The sequence below is a fragment of the Siniperca chuatsi genome, linkage group LG23, assembly GCF_020085105.1.
Source record: "Siniperca chuatsi isolate FFG_IHB_CAS linkage group LG23, ASM2008510v1, whole genome shotgun sequence".
In the NCBI taxonomy this organism is placed as follows: domain Eukaryota; kingdom Metazoa; phylum Chordata; class Actinopteri; order Centrarchiformes; family Sinipercidae; genus Siniperca; species Siniperca chuatsi.
The window spans coordinates 11667763-11680633 of NC_058064.1; the positions used below are offsets into that span (position 1 = coordinate 11667763).

The following is a 12871-nucleotide window of genomic DNA, read 5'->3' on the forward strand; positions in this document are numbered from 1 at the left end:
CTGCATACTGGCTTGAATGACTCACTGTTGCCATATAAACCAAGCTTGATCATAAAACATTGTTAAACCTTTGTTTATGGTGAGGAAACATGAAAAACATGAGCCTCCAGGACAGGTGCCTCCGCTGTAGTAAAGAGGGATGAGAACTATTGCAACAGACTAAGTATAGAGATTGTATTTGCTCAGGTATCCAAACATTTGGACTGGACAAATACCTGTGACTTCATGGGGTAACTGTTGAGAAGGTGTAATTTAGAGACACCTAACAGAAATTAATGTAAATCCCGAGGAAGAACACATCCCAATGCCAGGTAGGCTTACCTCCATTCCAGCAAAGGAAAGGTGCAAAATTGTCTGGGCCAGGTAAAATGTGCTTGTAGCGCCATCTTGTGAACTTCTATGGAACGACTGCATTCAAGCCAGTTCAAACTGAGCCATTATTGACTGAAGTAGATTCACCTGTAATTTTCTTTAATGGAAGCAAAGAAATATTTGATTTTTTTAAGCAACTGAATGTCTAATGTTAAAATTTAAATACATAACGCTGAAATATTTTACTTTGAAAATCTGATTTTGTGTGGTTGCCCTCCAGAAAATTTCCAGTAGTTAAGATGATAAAAATTTAAATTAAACTTTTGTATAGGAAACCGATAAGATCACCCCTTTGCTCTATTTTTAAGAAACCAATACCTAAATAACCAGGGTCCTAATGTGTTCAGTGACATGGTGGTGCCTCCCACAGTTCCCGGCTCAGGAACTGTGAGGGGCCATTTCAGTTCATAAATCTTCCTTTGGACAGACGGCTTTTTCTGTCAGCAGGATAAATATGTGGAACTCCTGGAATGGATTATGAATAGAGATCATTTTGAACCCAAGTTAAAACAGTTTTTAAAGAGAAATTAATCATGTAGTCATGAATGGTCTAGTGTGAGTGTTGTGGTCATTTTGTTGTTTCATTGTTTGAGTTTTGTGCTGTTTTGTATGTATTTTCACGTTGACTTTTGTGCGTTTCAAAGGCCCGTCTAGGGAGGGACAAAATTAACCCCATGGCATGTGGTATTGGCCCATGTTATATACTTTCCCTATAAAAATACAAATAAAATAAATAACAGCATGCACTGCATTTTGTGTGACTCACTACTGTTAAAGAGTCAATGTCTCCCTCAACTGGACATAAACGGTCCTACCTCCTGCAAATAAACATGTAATGTAGGTTTTTTTTTCAGTGCGCAGCTGTCTCAGGGATGCTACCCAACTTCATACCATCCATGCAAAGTTTTTATGTACTGTGCTCTGATTAAGGTTTCCTTGAACAGCACCCCAGAGACCTAAATCAGATTCTGTGGGTTGCAATTAGATATGTATCAAATGGTTGTGCCTTAAAAAGCTGTCCCAGCAACAAGATGCATTCCCAGAGTGCAAATTCCTAGGAGAGACATAAATGTAGGAAATGCATAGCACAGTCACCCTCCAGAAACTAAATCTTAACTGTAACCTTCCTCCTTTAGGGGAACACAAACTCCACACAACATAAACCAGACAAGCCTCTACGTACTTACTCAACTCAGTTTATTTACAGAGTATTTGAAGAGCCATGTATGCAAATGTACTGAAATTACGACAGAACTTTTTTTGTTTTTAACACATGGGGAGCTGATTAATCAGAGTTTGATCTCTCGATATTATGATCTAGATGCTTCAAAAATCCAGCGAGTGACTGTTTCTTGATTTAGATTACTGTCAAGTCCCCCAGGGAAACAATAAATTAACCAGGTTTTAAGCTGTGCTCCTCCTCCCAGACTTGAGTAAATGTAGCGGTTAGAAACAGTTAAGTTAATAATTCTGGGTGAGGACAGGACACAAACAAATCTACGCGACACCAAGCCTGCGATAATCCGATGAAGAGCAAGAAAAGAGAGCAACCAAAAAAAAACAAACAAAAACAAAAAAGAGCACTTAACAAAAATAGTTTTACTACAATATAACGTTACAGTCCTCCCTCAGATGAGCCATCCAGAAGCAATACGATCACAGAGGGTCCAAGTTATGGCATGAAGAGCCTTTAAAGCCACTATCGGATGTTGTCAAACCGATCCCTCTAACCCATCAACACAGCATCTTTTAAAATGAAAGCTTAAGGACTTTTAGAAGTCTTTTCTACAGGCCATCAACAAATCCCAATCTAAATTTGACACACGGTTTCAATGCATGCAATTTTGAGCCAATAGAGAATCTGTAATAGCATGATAAGGACCTTTAATCTCGAATATGTTTTATTTTCAATATCACTTTTTTTCTCCTGCTATCACAACGACCCAATCAATTAAATTCACTTGCATAATCATCACAGATCAGTATCATAGAAAGAGAAAAAGCAGGTAAGACCAAACGGTGAAAAACAACTTTGTAATTGAGAAAACCTTGAAAAAAAAAAGGCGAGAAAAAAAAAGAAGCCTCAACTTTCCCTTTAAAAGACAAGTCAACACCTCAGCTCTCACAGACACCCTCAAGAAAACTCTGAACTGTGCTGATATCAGTTTGATTATGGTACATGCCTTTTTTTAATGAAAAACACTGAAAATAAAATAAACAGGCAATATAGATAGCATGGACAAACAGTTAAAAAAGGAAAATAAAAACAAAAAAAGACCAACGTCCTACACCCTCAAAAAAAAAAGTACATTTTCAACACATCTTAGTAGTCTGCTATAACATGCATACGGCTGCTTTTCAACACAAAGAATTTGCGTCATTCTACCTTTCTGAATGTGTTGGGAATGGCTTTTTTTTTTAAGCGTGTAGTAACCTGCTCACCCTCCCCAAACTGTCCAAAAGGGTTTGAAAAGACTTGACTTTTACTGAAACGTGTAAAGATGTGAGAAAACCATGGCTGAAACAAACATTACATCGACAGTTTCTGAAGATATGGCAAAAAATTTCATACTGCTGCCGAAACAGACTGCTTGACAAACCTTTGAAAGAACAAAACATGACATTAAATCAGCAGATTTTGGATTATTAGAAGCACAATCCTCACCTAACTGGGTTCAGGCATCTAATCACACAATAGTCTTTTCTGTCAACCTAAGCCCAATGTTAAGATGTAAATAATAAAAAGAGATAAAATTACATCTGCTAGCCATGGACTAAATGCTTTTAAATGTTAGCTGTGGCTGTTCAGTACTGTGTATTCTCTACCGGAATATTGGGCAGGTATGCAGCAACCTTCAGGGTGTCTTCAAATTTATTTTACAGTAAAAATGTAGGAATGAACCTCCTTCAGTTGTCTGTGGATGACCTCCTTTGATTTTTGTGTCTAATTCTTAAAAATGTCACTAGACTTGCACTGCAGTTACAGAAACTGTTTTTTGAAGGTTTATGTAGGATTGAATAGCTTTTTTGAGGAAGTACTCCCGGTGTGGAATCCTTTAAATTGATTTGCTTTTATGTCACATTTTAAGATAGTCTTTGCTGTGCGATAAAAATTCTGTATGTAAAGAGTTTCCCCTCTGTGCTCAGTATTAAGTGCCCCATGTGCTCTTGAGATGATGCTGAAGTACAGTAGCTGCAACACCAACTTAATATTCAGTGTTATGACGTGTTCGCACAGACACACAGGAGTGGAAATTCAACTAACCTCCTTGTTGAACGTAAGGGATATTTTCCAAAAACTCATCGTATTCTCTAAGAAGAATAAAGAGAAAACGTCATCATTCCTACTACTAGTGGGGAGAAAAGACATGTACTCTGTCGATGTGCTGAAATAACAGAACAAAAGACATACAGATGTGTTGACAAATAATGCATGTGTTAAAAGAAGAACAGCTTTAATGCATGTATATTTTGCAAACGTACCAGTATGTGCCTAGTTCAGGACAACATATTGCATGTTATTTTTAAGACTGTAGTGGGGAGGGTGTCATTGTCTGTCCATGCATTTAAATAGCAACACAGAAAAAAAAAAGGCTAACACACACTTAACGCATCTTAGAGAGGAAAATAAGTCACCCAGAGGTCTGCAGCAGTAAATCTTGTCATTTCTTTCAAATAGATTTGGACTTATAATCTTATTTTTTTTTTCTCTTTTTGTGTCCGTTAAATTCAAATGTTGACAGAATAGGAGTACATTTTGTGGATCACATTCAGACGCCTCGTCTCTCTTCTTCTATACTTCAGTGTTGCCCGCGTAGAGCCTGGTCCATGCTCGGGCTGCGGGAGAGACAGAGAGATAAAATGGTGGTGCAGGGTGTGAGGGGGGATGTGGTGCAGAACTGTGGATAAGAAAAGTGTTGCAGAGTCTACACGGGCCCTGTTTACACCTGGCATTAACATGCGTCTTGGGTGATCGGATCACAAGTGGACAGCTCAGTACAGGTGCGAATGCACCCAAGACGCATTGAGGACGCACTGGGTCGCATATGGCCAGATTCTTTCAACAGTGTGTACGCAAACGTGGCCTGGGCCAGATTGAAGGACCGCCTACTCAACTAACATCCTCTGCGTAAGCTGAAGGTATGTACTCATTTGCGCGCCGATGGCATCATATTAAAGTGCAAAACAACAAGAAGAAGCCACAACAGGCAAAATGGATACTAGTGGATGGAGTACACATGAAACATGCTCTCAGATGTCCTCCGGCTGCTCTGCCTCAACTCTCTGTGATTTACGGATTAAAGTGATGGACAGATAGCTTTAAGCCTACTTGTTGCTAAAATAACCGCTAACTATAGCTGACGTTGGCTAGCTAGCTCAGGTAGCAGCGCAGCTTGCAGTCCTATTAACGCTAGCTGGCTCTGCCCGGATTGGGAGCTCGGAGCACTGGGGGAGTGTGGCTATTTACATCACTAGCACAGGAGCTTTGGCCAGCTGGGTTTAATAAAACTTTATTTAAGCTTTAAAGTTAACAGGACTGCTAGCTGCAGGACTAATTGAGATAACTACCCAATGGCAGCTTGCAGTTACTTTAGCAACAAGTAAAGCTAATCTCTCCATCAGGAAACTCAGTAAATCAGAGTTGAGGCAGAGCCAGAAACTGTTTTCTCCATAAAATATGATCCAGTTTCACCAAAATTAGTGAATAAAGTCATACAATTGTGTTTTATAAAGTTGTGTTTTTGTACGGTAATCAGTGAGGCCCGACCCCCAGAAATACTCAGGCAGCACTGATGAATTCTTGTCTTATTTGTGGTCCGATAAACAGTAAATTCATTAAATTCAGGTTAAAAACAACAACCATTTGGTCTTTGCAAACGGAAATGATGTATGTGTTTATCTGCATATAGAGGTGAGATCACAAGTGGTCACTTGAGACGCATTCTATTGCCAGGTGTGAAGTGACGTACTTGGAGCTGTGCACTTGTGATCGGATCACCAAAGACACATGTTAATGTCAGGTGTAAAACAGGGCCACAGATACAAACTCCCAGAACAACAGGCGGACTGAAGTAACTGAAATTTCCAAGTTTCCAGTTTCCAGTATTTCCAAATATAAAACCAAAACAATTAGTTAATCAATCAACAGAAAATGTATCATTAACAATTTTGATGATCAATTAATTGTTTAGAAAGTTTATCAAGCAAACATGCCAACGTTTTGTTGCTTCCAGCTAGGGCAGCAACTAAGGATTACTTTCATTATCGATTAATCTGCCAATCATTTTCTCGATTAATGGACTTATGACTCGGTCTTTAAATTCTCAGAAAATTGTTTTCTAAAGCCCAAGTTGACATATTCAAATTGCTGTGTTGTTCCACCAGCAGTTCAAAACCCAAAGGTATTCAGTTTCCTGTCATAGAAGACTTAGAAAACCAGAACATATTAACACATAAGAAGCTGGAACAAATACATGTTTGAATTGATCATCAAAATAGTTGCTGTCGATTAATTAATCTCTAGTTCCAGATACTCTTATCTGAGGGTTTGCGGGTTTTCTATGTTATATAACATTCTAACTTGTTATTCAAACAAAACAAGCAATCTGAAGTTAGCACGGTGGGCTCAGAGATTGTGATAGACATTTCCCACTATTTTGGGGATTTTAGTAAGCTAAACAAATAATTGAAGCAATCATTGATGCATAATGCAGCCCTAAATACAAAACGATTAGGCTTGCTCCTGAACGCACAGCAACACTGCAGCATTCTGTCCTGATGAACATTAAAGTCACAAAGAAATACGTTTAGATTATGTTTTGGTTCATTGATTCAACAAGGTTCTGATTACGACAGAGCATTAACATTAAATATAACATCTCCGATGGTCTTTGACAAACAGATGTAGCACTGGATAGTTAAATGTAGGGCTGTACCGAATAGTTTGAAGCCTTATTCATAACGTTGACATTCAAATTCTAAAAACAACATTCAAATGCTGCACAGCTTTTTTTTTTTTGCATGTCCATTTTTTTTTTTAAACCTGGTATTTCTGAACAGTTGCAGATAAAGATTAGGCTACACTAATATTAACTCCGCCAAGGAGGTTATGTTTTTGGTGTTGTTTGTTTGTCAGAAAAACTACTGGCCCGATTTTCATGAAATCTGGTGGAAGGATATAGCATGGGCCAAAGAAAAATCCATTAAATTTTTAGTTACGAACAAGCTAAAAGTGGACAATTGGCCTTGGTGGAGGTCTGCGCTCACCGAGTGCCCTTCTAGTTAGTATTATACTATTTGTAGAATTAGATTCCAGTGGTGGCTGTATAGGATTGTTTCCGACTCGTGTGATACAAACATTTCCGATAACTCCAGAGCATTGTAAAGCTCAAAAGTCAAAATTTATTGAAAAAAAAAGATAGATGTAATCATTTCCCCAAATTCACAACATGATTTCATGTAACAAAATATTCTGCTTCAATCCATATTTGTTGGCATTTAGCCTTTCAAAAACAACATTTAAGCCTAAGGGTGCGATTATCATTATATTCCCTTATTGGATTAGCCTGCTGCTTACATGTATTTATGTTGACGGAACTGAAGAGTTAGTCATTAAAGAAAATTGATTTAATAAAAAATAGATTAACTCACTTAATCCAATGAATCACTTTATTCAAATCTGGGATTTTGTTCAAGGATTTTTTAAGTTTTTTTAGGGTGATGACAAACAATCGAAGCTTCATTCGAAAACCTCAATAGAAGCTTCAAATGTTAAAAAAGACATTCGGTACAGCCCTAGTTAAATAGCAGCAAAAAGTCAAGAGTCATGACAGAAAACCCAAGAAAACGGCCAGGACAGGTCAGTATACACCAACTGTACAATACCCATAAAAACATAAATGTTATGATGAAATACTACACGTAGTGATGCCTGCGTATCGCCTGGTCCATGCTCGGGCTGGGGGAGAGACAGAGAGACAAAATGGTGGTGGAGGGTGTGAGGGGGATATGGTGCAGGAATGTGGATAAGGAAAGTGTTGCACAGATGCGTTTGATCAAACAAACTCTCAGAACAATAGGCAGCCTGAAGTTTATTTTCCAAATAAACCAAAACAATTAGTCAGTTAATCAATTAATCAACAGAAAATTAATCATCAACAATTTTGATGATCAATTAATTGTTTAGAAAGTTTAAGTTTGCCAATATTTTGTTGCTTCCAGCTAGGGCAGTAACTAAGGGTTACTTTCATTATCGATCAATCTGCCAATTATTTTCTCGATTAATGGACTTATGACTGGGTCTTCTCAGAAAATTGTTTTCCAAAGCCCAAGTTGACATATTCAAATTGCTTGTTTTGTTCCACCAGCAGTTCAAAACCCAAAAGGAATTGAGTTTCCTGTCATAGAAGACATAGAAAACCAGAACATATTAACAAAAACAATTACTTAAAATAATGAATTGATCATCAAAATAGTTGCTGTCGATTAACTAATCTCTAGTTCCAGATACTCTTATCTGAGGGTTTGCGAGTTTTCTATGTTGTATAACATTCTAACTTGTTATTCAAACAAAACAAGCAATCTGAAGTTAGCACGGTGGGCTCAGAGATTGTGATAGACATTTCCCACTATTTTGGGCTTCTAATAGGGTAAACAAATAATCAATTCATTGAAGAAATCATTGCCGCATTAAAGCATAATGCAGCCCTAAGTCCAAAACAATTAGGCTTGCTCCTGAACGCAAAGCAACACTGCAGCGTTCTGACCTGACTAACAATGAAGTCACACATTTTGATTATGTTTTGGTTCATTGATCAATTCAAAAAGATTCTGATTACGACAGAGCATTAACATGAGATAACAGAGAGAAAGGCAATCTCAGATGTAGCACTGGATAGTTAAATGGCAGCAAAAAGTCAAGCAAGTCAACAGAAAACTCAAGAAAAATGACAAGACTGGTCTGTCTACACCAACCGTACAATACCAATTAATAACAAATGTTATAATGGATTACTACATGTAGATGTTATTGCTTAGCCTGAAAATTTAGACTAAACTGACATTTTGTTGCCACTCCATTACCACAGTCTGACACAGGCTTCTTGTTAGCCACTTAACACTGTTATTTGTAACATGTTAAACATTGTCTATACAACAGTTCAAACTTCATTGCCCCTGTGCAGTCCACACTGCCCAGCCATCAAGACAAGCCTCTCAGCTCGTATTTGTCTGTATTTACAGACAGATTATGTTAACTTGGTCCCAACTACAAAAGGTGCTGACAGGACTGTTTCGCATCATGATCATACCGGAAATCTGTGACTAGCGGTGGTGATATAGTTCAGTACAGTTGATGCTGGGTGCTTAAATGAGTGCTGAACAAAAATATGAATCTCATCCTCACCTGTCTCGATGGCATTGCTTTCGTTTTTCTTCCACTGCTCTGCAACATCGTTTGCCAGGGGATCATCTGGATTGGGAGCACTTAATAACGCCTGGATAGATAGCAACACTGTACGGATCTGCAGGGCTGGAGACCATTTATCTGGAAGAAGGGAAGTTCAGAAAAAGATGCAAAAAGAGACAAAAAATAACAGCTTAAAAGGTGAAATTTGCAAAATGAGGGAAACTTCAGGGTGATACGGCTTTGGCATTAGCTGGTAAAGAGCCACAACATGCCAGTGACAGAGACGCCGAGCAGCAACCATCATGGATGAGAGTTGAGGCTGGTCAGGAACTGCGCTGAGATCCACTTTTTCTCAAGGCTATTTGATAATGTAAAACAACTCTGGCTCTAGTAAATCTAATAAATCAAAACAATAAAATATGAGCAAGTGACAAACTTTAAGTGCTGATCAGTGTGCTTAAAAAACAGTCTGTTTCAATATTTTCTTTATTACCTTAGAGTTTGGCAACCCTTCTACTTTTGTCTGTTCTGCTCTTGCCAAATAAAAATTACCTTGAGTTTGTTTACCTCAAAACTTGATTTAATGGTTGTAATCTCATCTGCTTCCTGAGGCTTCGTCCCACATGATTGCTTTCTGCAAATATAACCAGCTGCTTTTCAGCTATCTCACATTATAAAAAGGCAATTTCTGATCTTTTACCACATAATGGTTGTGACAATAACCACACATGCCTCACATGATTCTATGCCTCACACTGATGGTGTGTTAATAATGTGCGATAGTCGCTAATTTGGCGCCTTCTGGGTGTCAGAGATGTGTAAGCCAAAATGTAATGTCAGTCAAATGTAAGGTCCCCATTAATGTATTGCTACACTCGTTCGATTTGATAGAATTACTGTGCCAGCTAAGTTGCTGAGACGTGACATTTAGAGAATGTAAAATCACTGCAGCCAACTTAACAGAGAATAAAAAGGTGTAATCTATATTAGATTGTGTCACAATGTAAGTAATTAGTGCTAATGTGAATTTCTATTTTCCCCAATCTGAATATTCACTGCATCCAGACTATAAAAATGTCATGTTTTTACAGATGGGTATAGGTAATATTTTCTACATTAACATTGAATCAAATGGCTCTGTGTAATGTGAAAGGATTGGAAGTACTACCAAAGCCACTGAGAATCAACACAGCTCACACAGCTCTGTGCACCTTTTAGCTGCCGTTGGATTTTTGTTTTGGCCCGCATTTAGACTATATGGTAGCTTCTCAATGGCTCTCGGCAGCCTCCCATATAACCTTGTACGCAGTCATTTCCCATAAGTGACAAACCCACTGTTCGCTACCTGTTCAGTACAAACCAGCAGACAATAAAAATAAAAATATATAACTCCATCACCCATGTATGTCAGACAAAAGCCATTGCTAAGAGATTTTTTCCTCAGAATGGTCAGAAATAGGTAATTGCAGCTTTAAATGTTTGTGATGCTTTTAGTTATTTCAAGGTTTGAAACAAAATCATGCATGTGTGAGGTTCCACATTGATGCCACCCAAAAAAAGCCTTGCAATTGAATTGATACTATTATGGTTTTCTTACCTTTCAAAATGTCTAAACATATTCTTCCCAGTTTGTCAACATTGGGGTGGTAGATTTTGGTCATGAATCGCACTTTGGGAGCTGCCATGGGATACTCTTCTGGAAGAAATAGTTCAAGTTTAAATGTGCCTCCTTCAAAAGGAGAGTCTTGAGGCCCTGCAATGACCACATGGAAGTAACGTGCATTCCCTTCATCAGGCGTAGCCGTGATCCCTGGAACAGGCTCTGCCATCAACCGCTGTGTCTCCTGAGTGTGGTCAGAATGAGAAATCACAACACTGTTGTTGACATTTGAATTAAAAAAAAACTGCTGTAGGAAGCATTGTGGAGGTGTCAGCAGACAACAGACTTTCAAGTATTTAATGGATGCTGACATACAATTTCACTCTGCTTAGTCACACACACACCTTCAAACTCACCACATACAGACAAAACAACATTCCACAAGCTAGAGTTTAACACAGAAACTAAAAGGTTGCTGAAGGCTGGAGCACTTCTCACATACTGTACAATGACTTACTTTGATTTAAAAAAAAAACATACACAGAACTTCCCACCGCGGTAAACTGCTAATTAGTTAAATAAAATAATTAATTCAGGGCTGCAACTAACATTATTTTCATTATAGATTAATCTGTTGATTATTTTCTCAATTAATCAACTAATCGATTTCTATATAAAATGTCAAGACATTATGAAAAATGTCCATCTTAATTTCCCAGAGCCCAAAGTGAGGTCTTCAAATTGCTTGGTTTGTCTGCCCTAACATCCAAAGACATTCTGTTTACTATCACATTAGGCTAACTAAACCAGCAAATATTCACATTTAGAGACTGTAATCAGTGAATTTCTGACCTTTTCTACTTAAAAATGGCTAAAATGATTAACCAGTTATCAAAACAGTTGCCGATTAATTTCGTCAATCGATAAAATGATTAATCTGTGTGACTGTATCAGCTCTAAAATTACTTTATGATCCATTTTATGACAACAATACAGATGCCTGCATCTGTTTATCTGGTGTGTATTACATTTTTTTTTTTTTCAAAAAGTGGACAAGCAGAATCCTGAGTATTACAGTAAATCACTTACATACAATAGACAATGAAAATCAAAATGAGGAAGTGGAACATTTTTCGCATTTCTGCATTCGATCAAGCAGGTGCAACGAAACATCTGCAGTCAACAGACAGGAAACTGGTTTAATCTTGTTGTAAATACTAGTCATTTCTTCGTTAGAATTGTAAAACAAACTACAGGTTTCCATAATGGAAGCTGGGTCGTGCTTTCACTTTGTCAACGTTATGATACTGGCTGTGAAAACCTGCTAAACCAGCGAGATAGCTGCTAGATGTGGCGGAAAAGCCTGATCGCGCCCACTGCCGGGCCTGGCCCAGTGAAGTTGCGGTGAGGTTTAGGGAGGAGACCGCAACGCAACAGGCCTTAAATGTCTGCCTAATTCTTCGTTTCGTTATACACAAGAGAAACAATACCAGTATGTTTGCTTTACTATGAGCATTTAAATGTTATGAGACCACAAGGGCAGCGTTTCACCTCAGCGCCAGACATGTGTAACGTTAGTTACAAATTACCAAAAGCTACAGCTGCTAGCCTAGCTTACTTAGCGAATCCATTCATATGGCGACTAGGACAAATTGTCATAATTAGTTGATTCATGATACAAATTAGCAACACAGTGCTGTGGAAACTACAATGTATGTACGACAACAAATCTGCTCGTACAAAAATTCAATCACAGATAAGCGCAGACGGGAGTAAACGGAAGTGGGAAACAAAACACTTGCAGACACGGACCTGCGAGCTAGCTTCATAACTAGCTAGATAAGAGCTAATTGTGCTAGCCGCGCTAACGTCAGGCTACACGTTGTATGGCAGTAGTTGTACATCCATATTCTCACTAAATAATCTTTACAATACTAACACACGGGCTCATTACAATACATATACACTTTCAAGTGTAAACTGTACCTTTATAATCCTACGAGGCAAACCGGCCATCTTGTGTTAGCTATTATATTTTTAGCCGTGGACTCGCCTTCTCTTCAGGTCGGATTGACTGAGCTGCCGGGGCGGGGACAGATAACTCACTCTTCCGGTGGTTTCAGATGACGTAAGAAAATATGCTGGTATGCAAACACATAAATACTAATCGTAATTGTACTTCTAAAATTTTGTCAGATTTTAGGTGTAATTTCCAACATTAGAAACACAATTTAAACCTTCCTGTTAAATATGTCACACTATATTATGAAAGCCACTGTTATTATACGGAAAAAGGTTTTATTCACAAATTCCAAAGTTTTCTCTTTTCTCTCTAGAAATACATAAAAATAAAAATAATTTTTACACAATTAAATGTGATCATTGCATTTTATTAGATTTGATTGTACCTTCTATTTACAGTAACACTTTTGTTATGACAAATACAAATTTAAAACTTATTTTGATTAAGTTGCAAAAATAATAATACAAAA

At 37.9% G+C, this 12871-nt stretch overlaps 1 protein-coding gene across 3 annotated transcripts; it reads right to left on the reverse strand.

Annotated features, from left to right (window-relative positions):
- Positions 1-1552: 1552 nt before the first annotated feature.
- ube2nb (ubiquitin-conjugating enzyme E2Nb) lies at positions 1553-12503 on the reverse strand. 3 transcript variants are annotated; one of them, XM_044185471.1, is made up of 5 exons: positions 12366-12503; positions 10377-10623; positions 8777-8917; positions 7292-7330; positions 1553-4209 (listed from the first exon to the last, which is right to left on the reverse strand). In XM_044185471.1, exons 1-5 carry the CDS (start codon positions 12393-12395, stop codon positions 4166-4168), a joined length of 501 nt encoding a protein of 166 aa, XP_044041406.1. In that variant the 5' UTR covers positions 12396-12503; the 3' UTR covers positions 1553-4165. The 3 variants fall into 3 exon arrangements, with proteins under 3 accessions (XP_044041406.1, XP_044041408.1, XP_044041407.1); XM_044185472.1 differs by having other exon boundaries at positions 4082-4209; positions 7258-7330; positions 12366-12458; XM_044185473.1 differs by lacking the exon at positions 7292-7330 and having other exon boundaries at positions 12366-12471.
- Positions 12504-12871: the final 368 nt, after the last annotated feature.

What these genes read in the sequence shown, in the direction of transcription:
- ube2nb (XM_044185471.1), bottom strand. Translation starts at nt 12,395, where the DNA reads ATGGCCGGTTTGCCTCGTAGGATTATAAAG. An exon ending in TGCCTCGTAGGATTATAAAG is followed by an intron (nt 10,624 to 12,365) that starts GTACAGTTTACA and finishes GACCACACTCAG; the next exon opens with GAGACACAGCGGTTGATGGC. An exon ending in ATGTTTAGACATTTTGAAAG is followed by an intron (nt 8,918 to 10,376) that starts GTAAGAAAACCA and finishes CCCTTCTTCCAG; the next exon opens with ATAAATGGTCTCCAGCCCTG.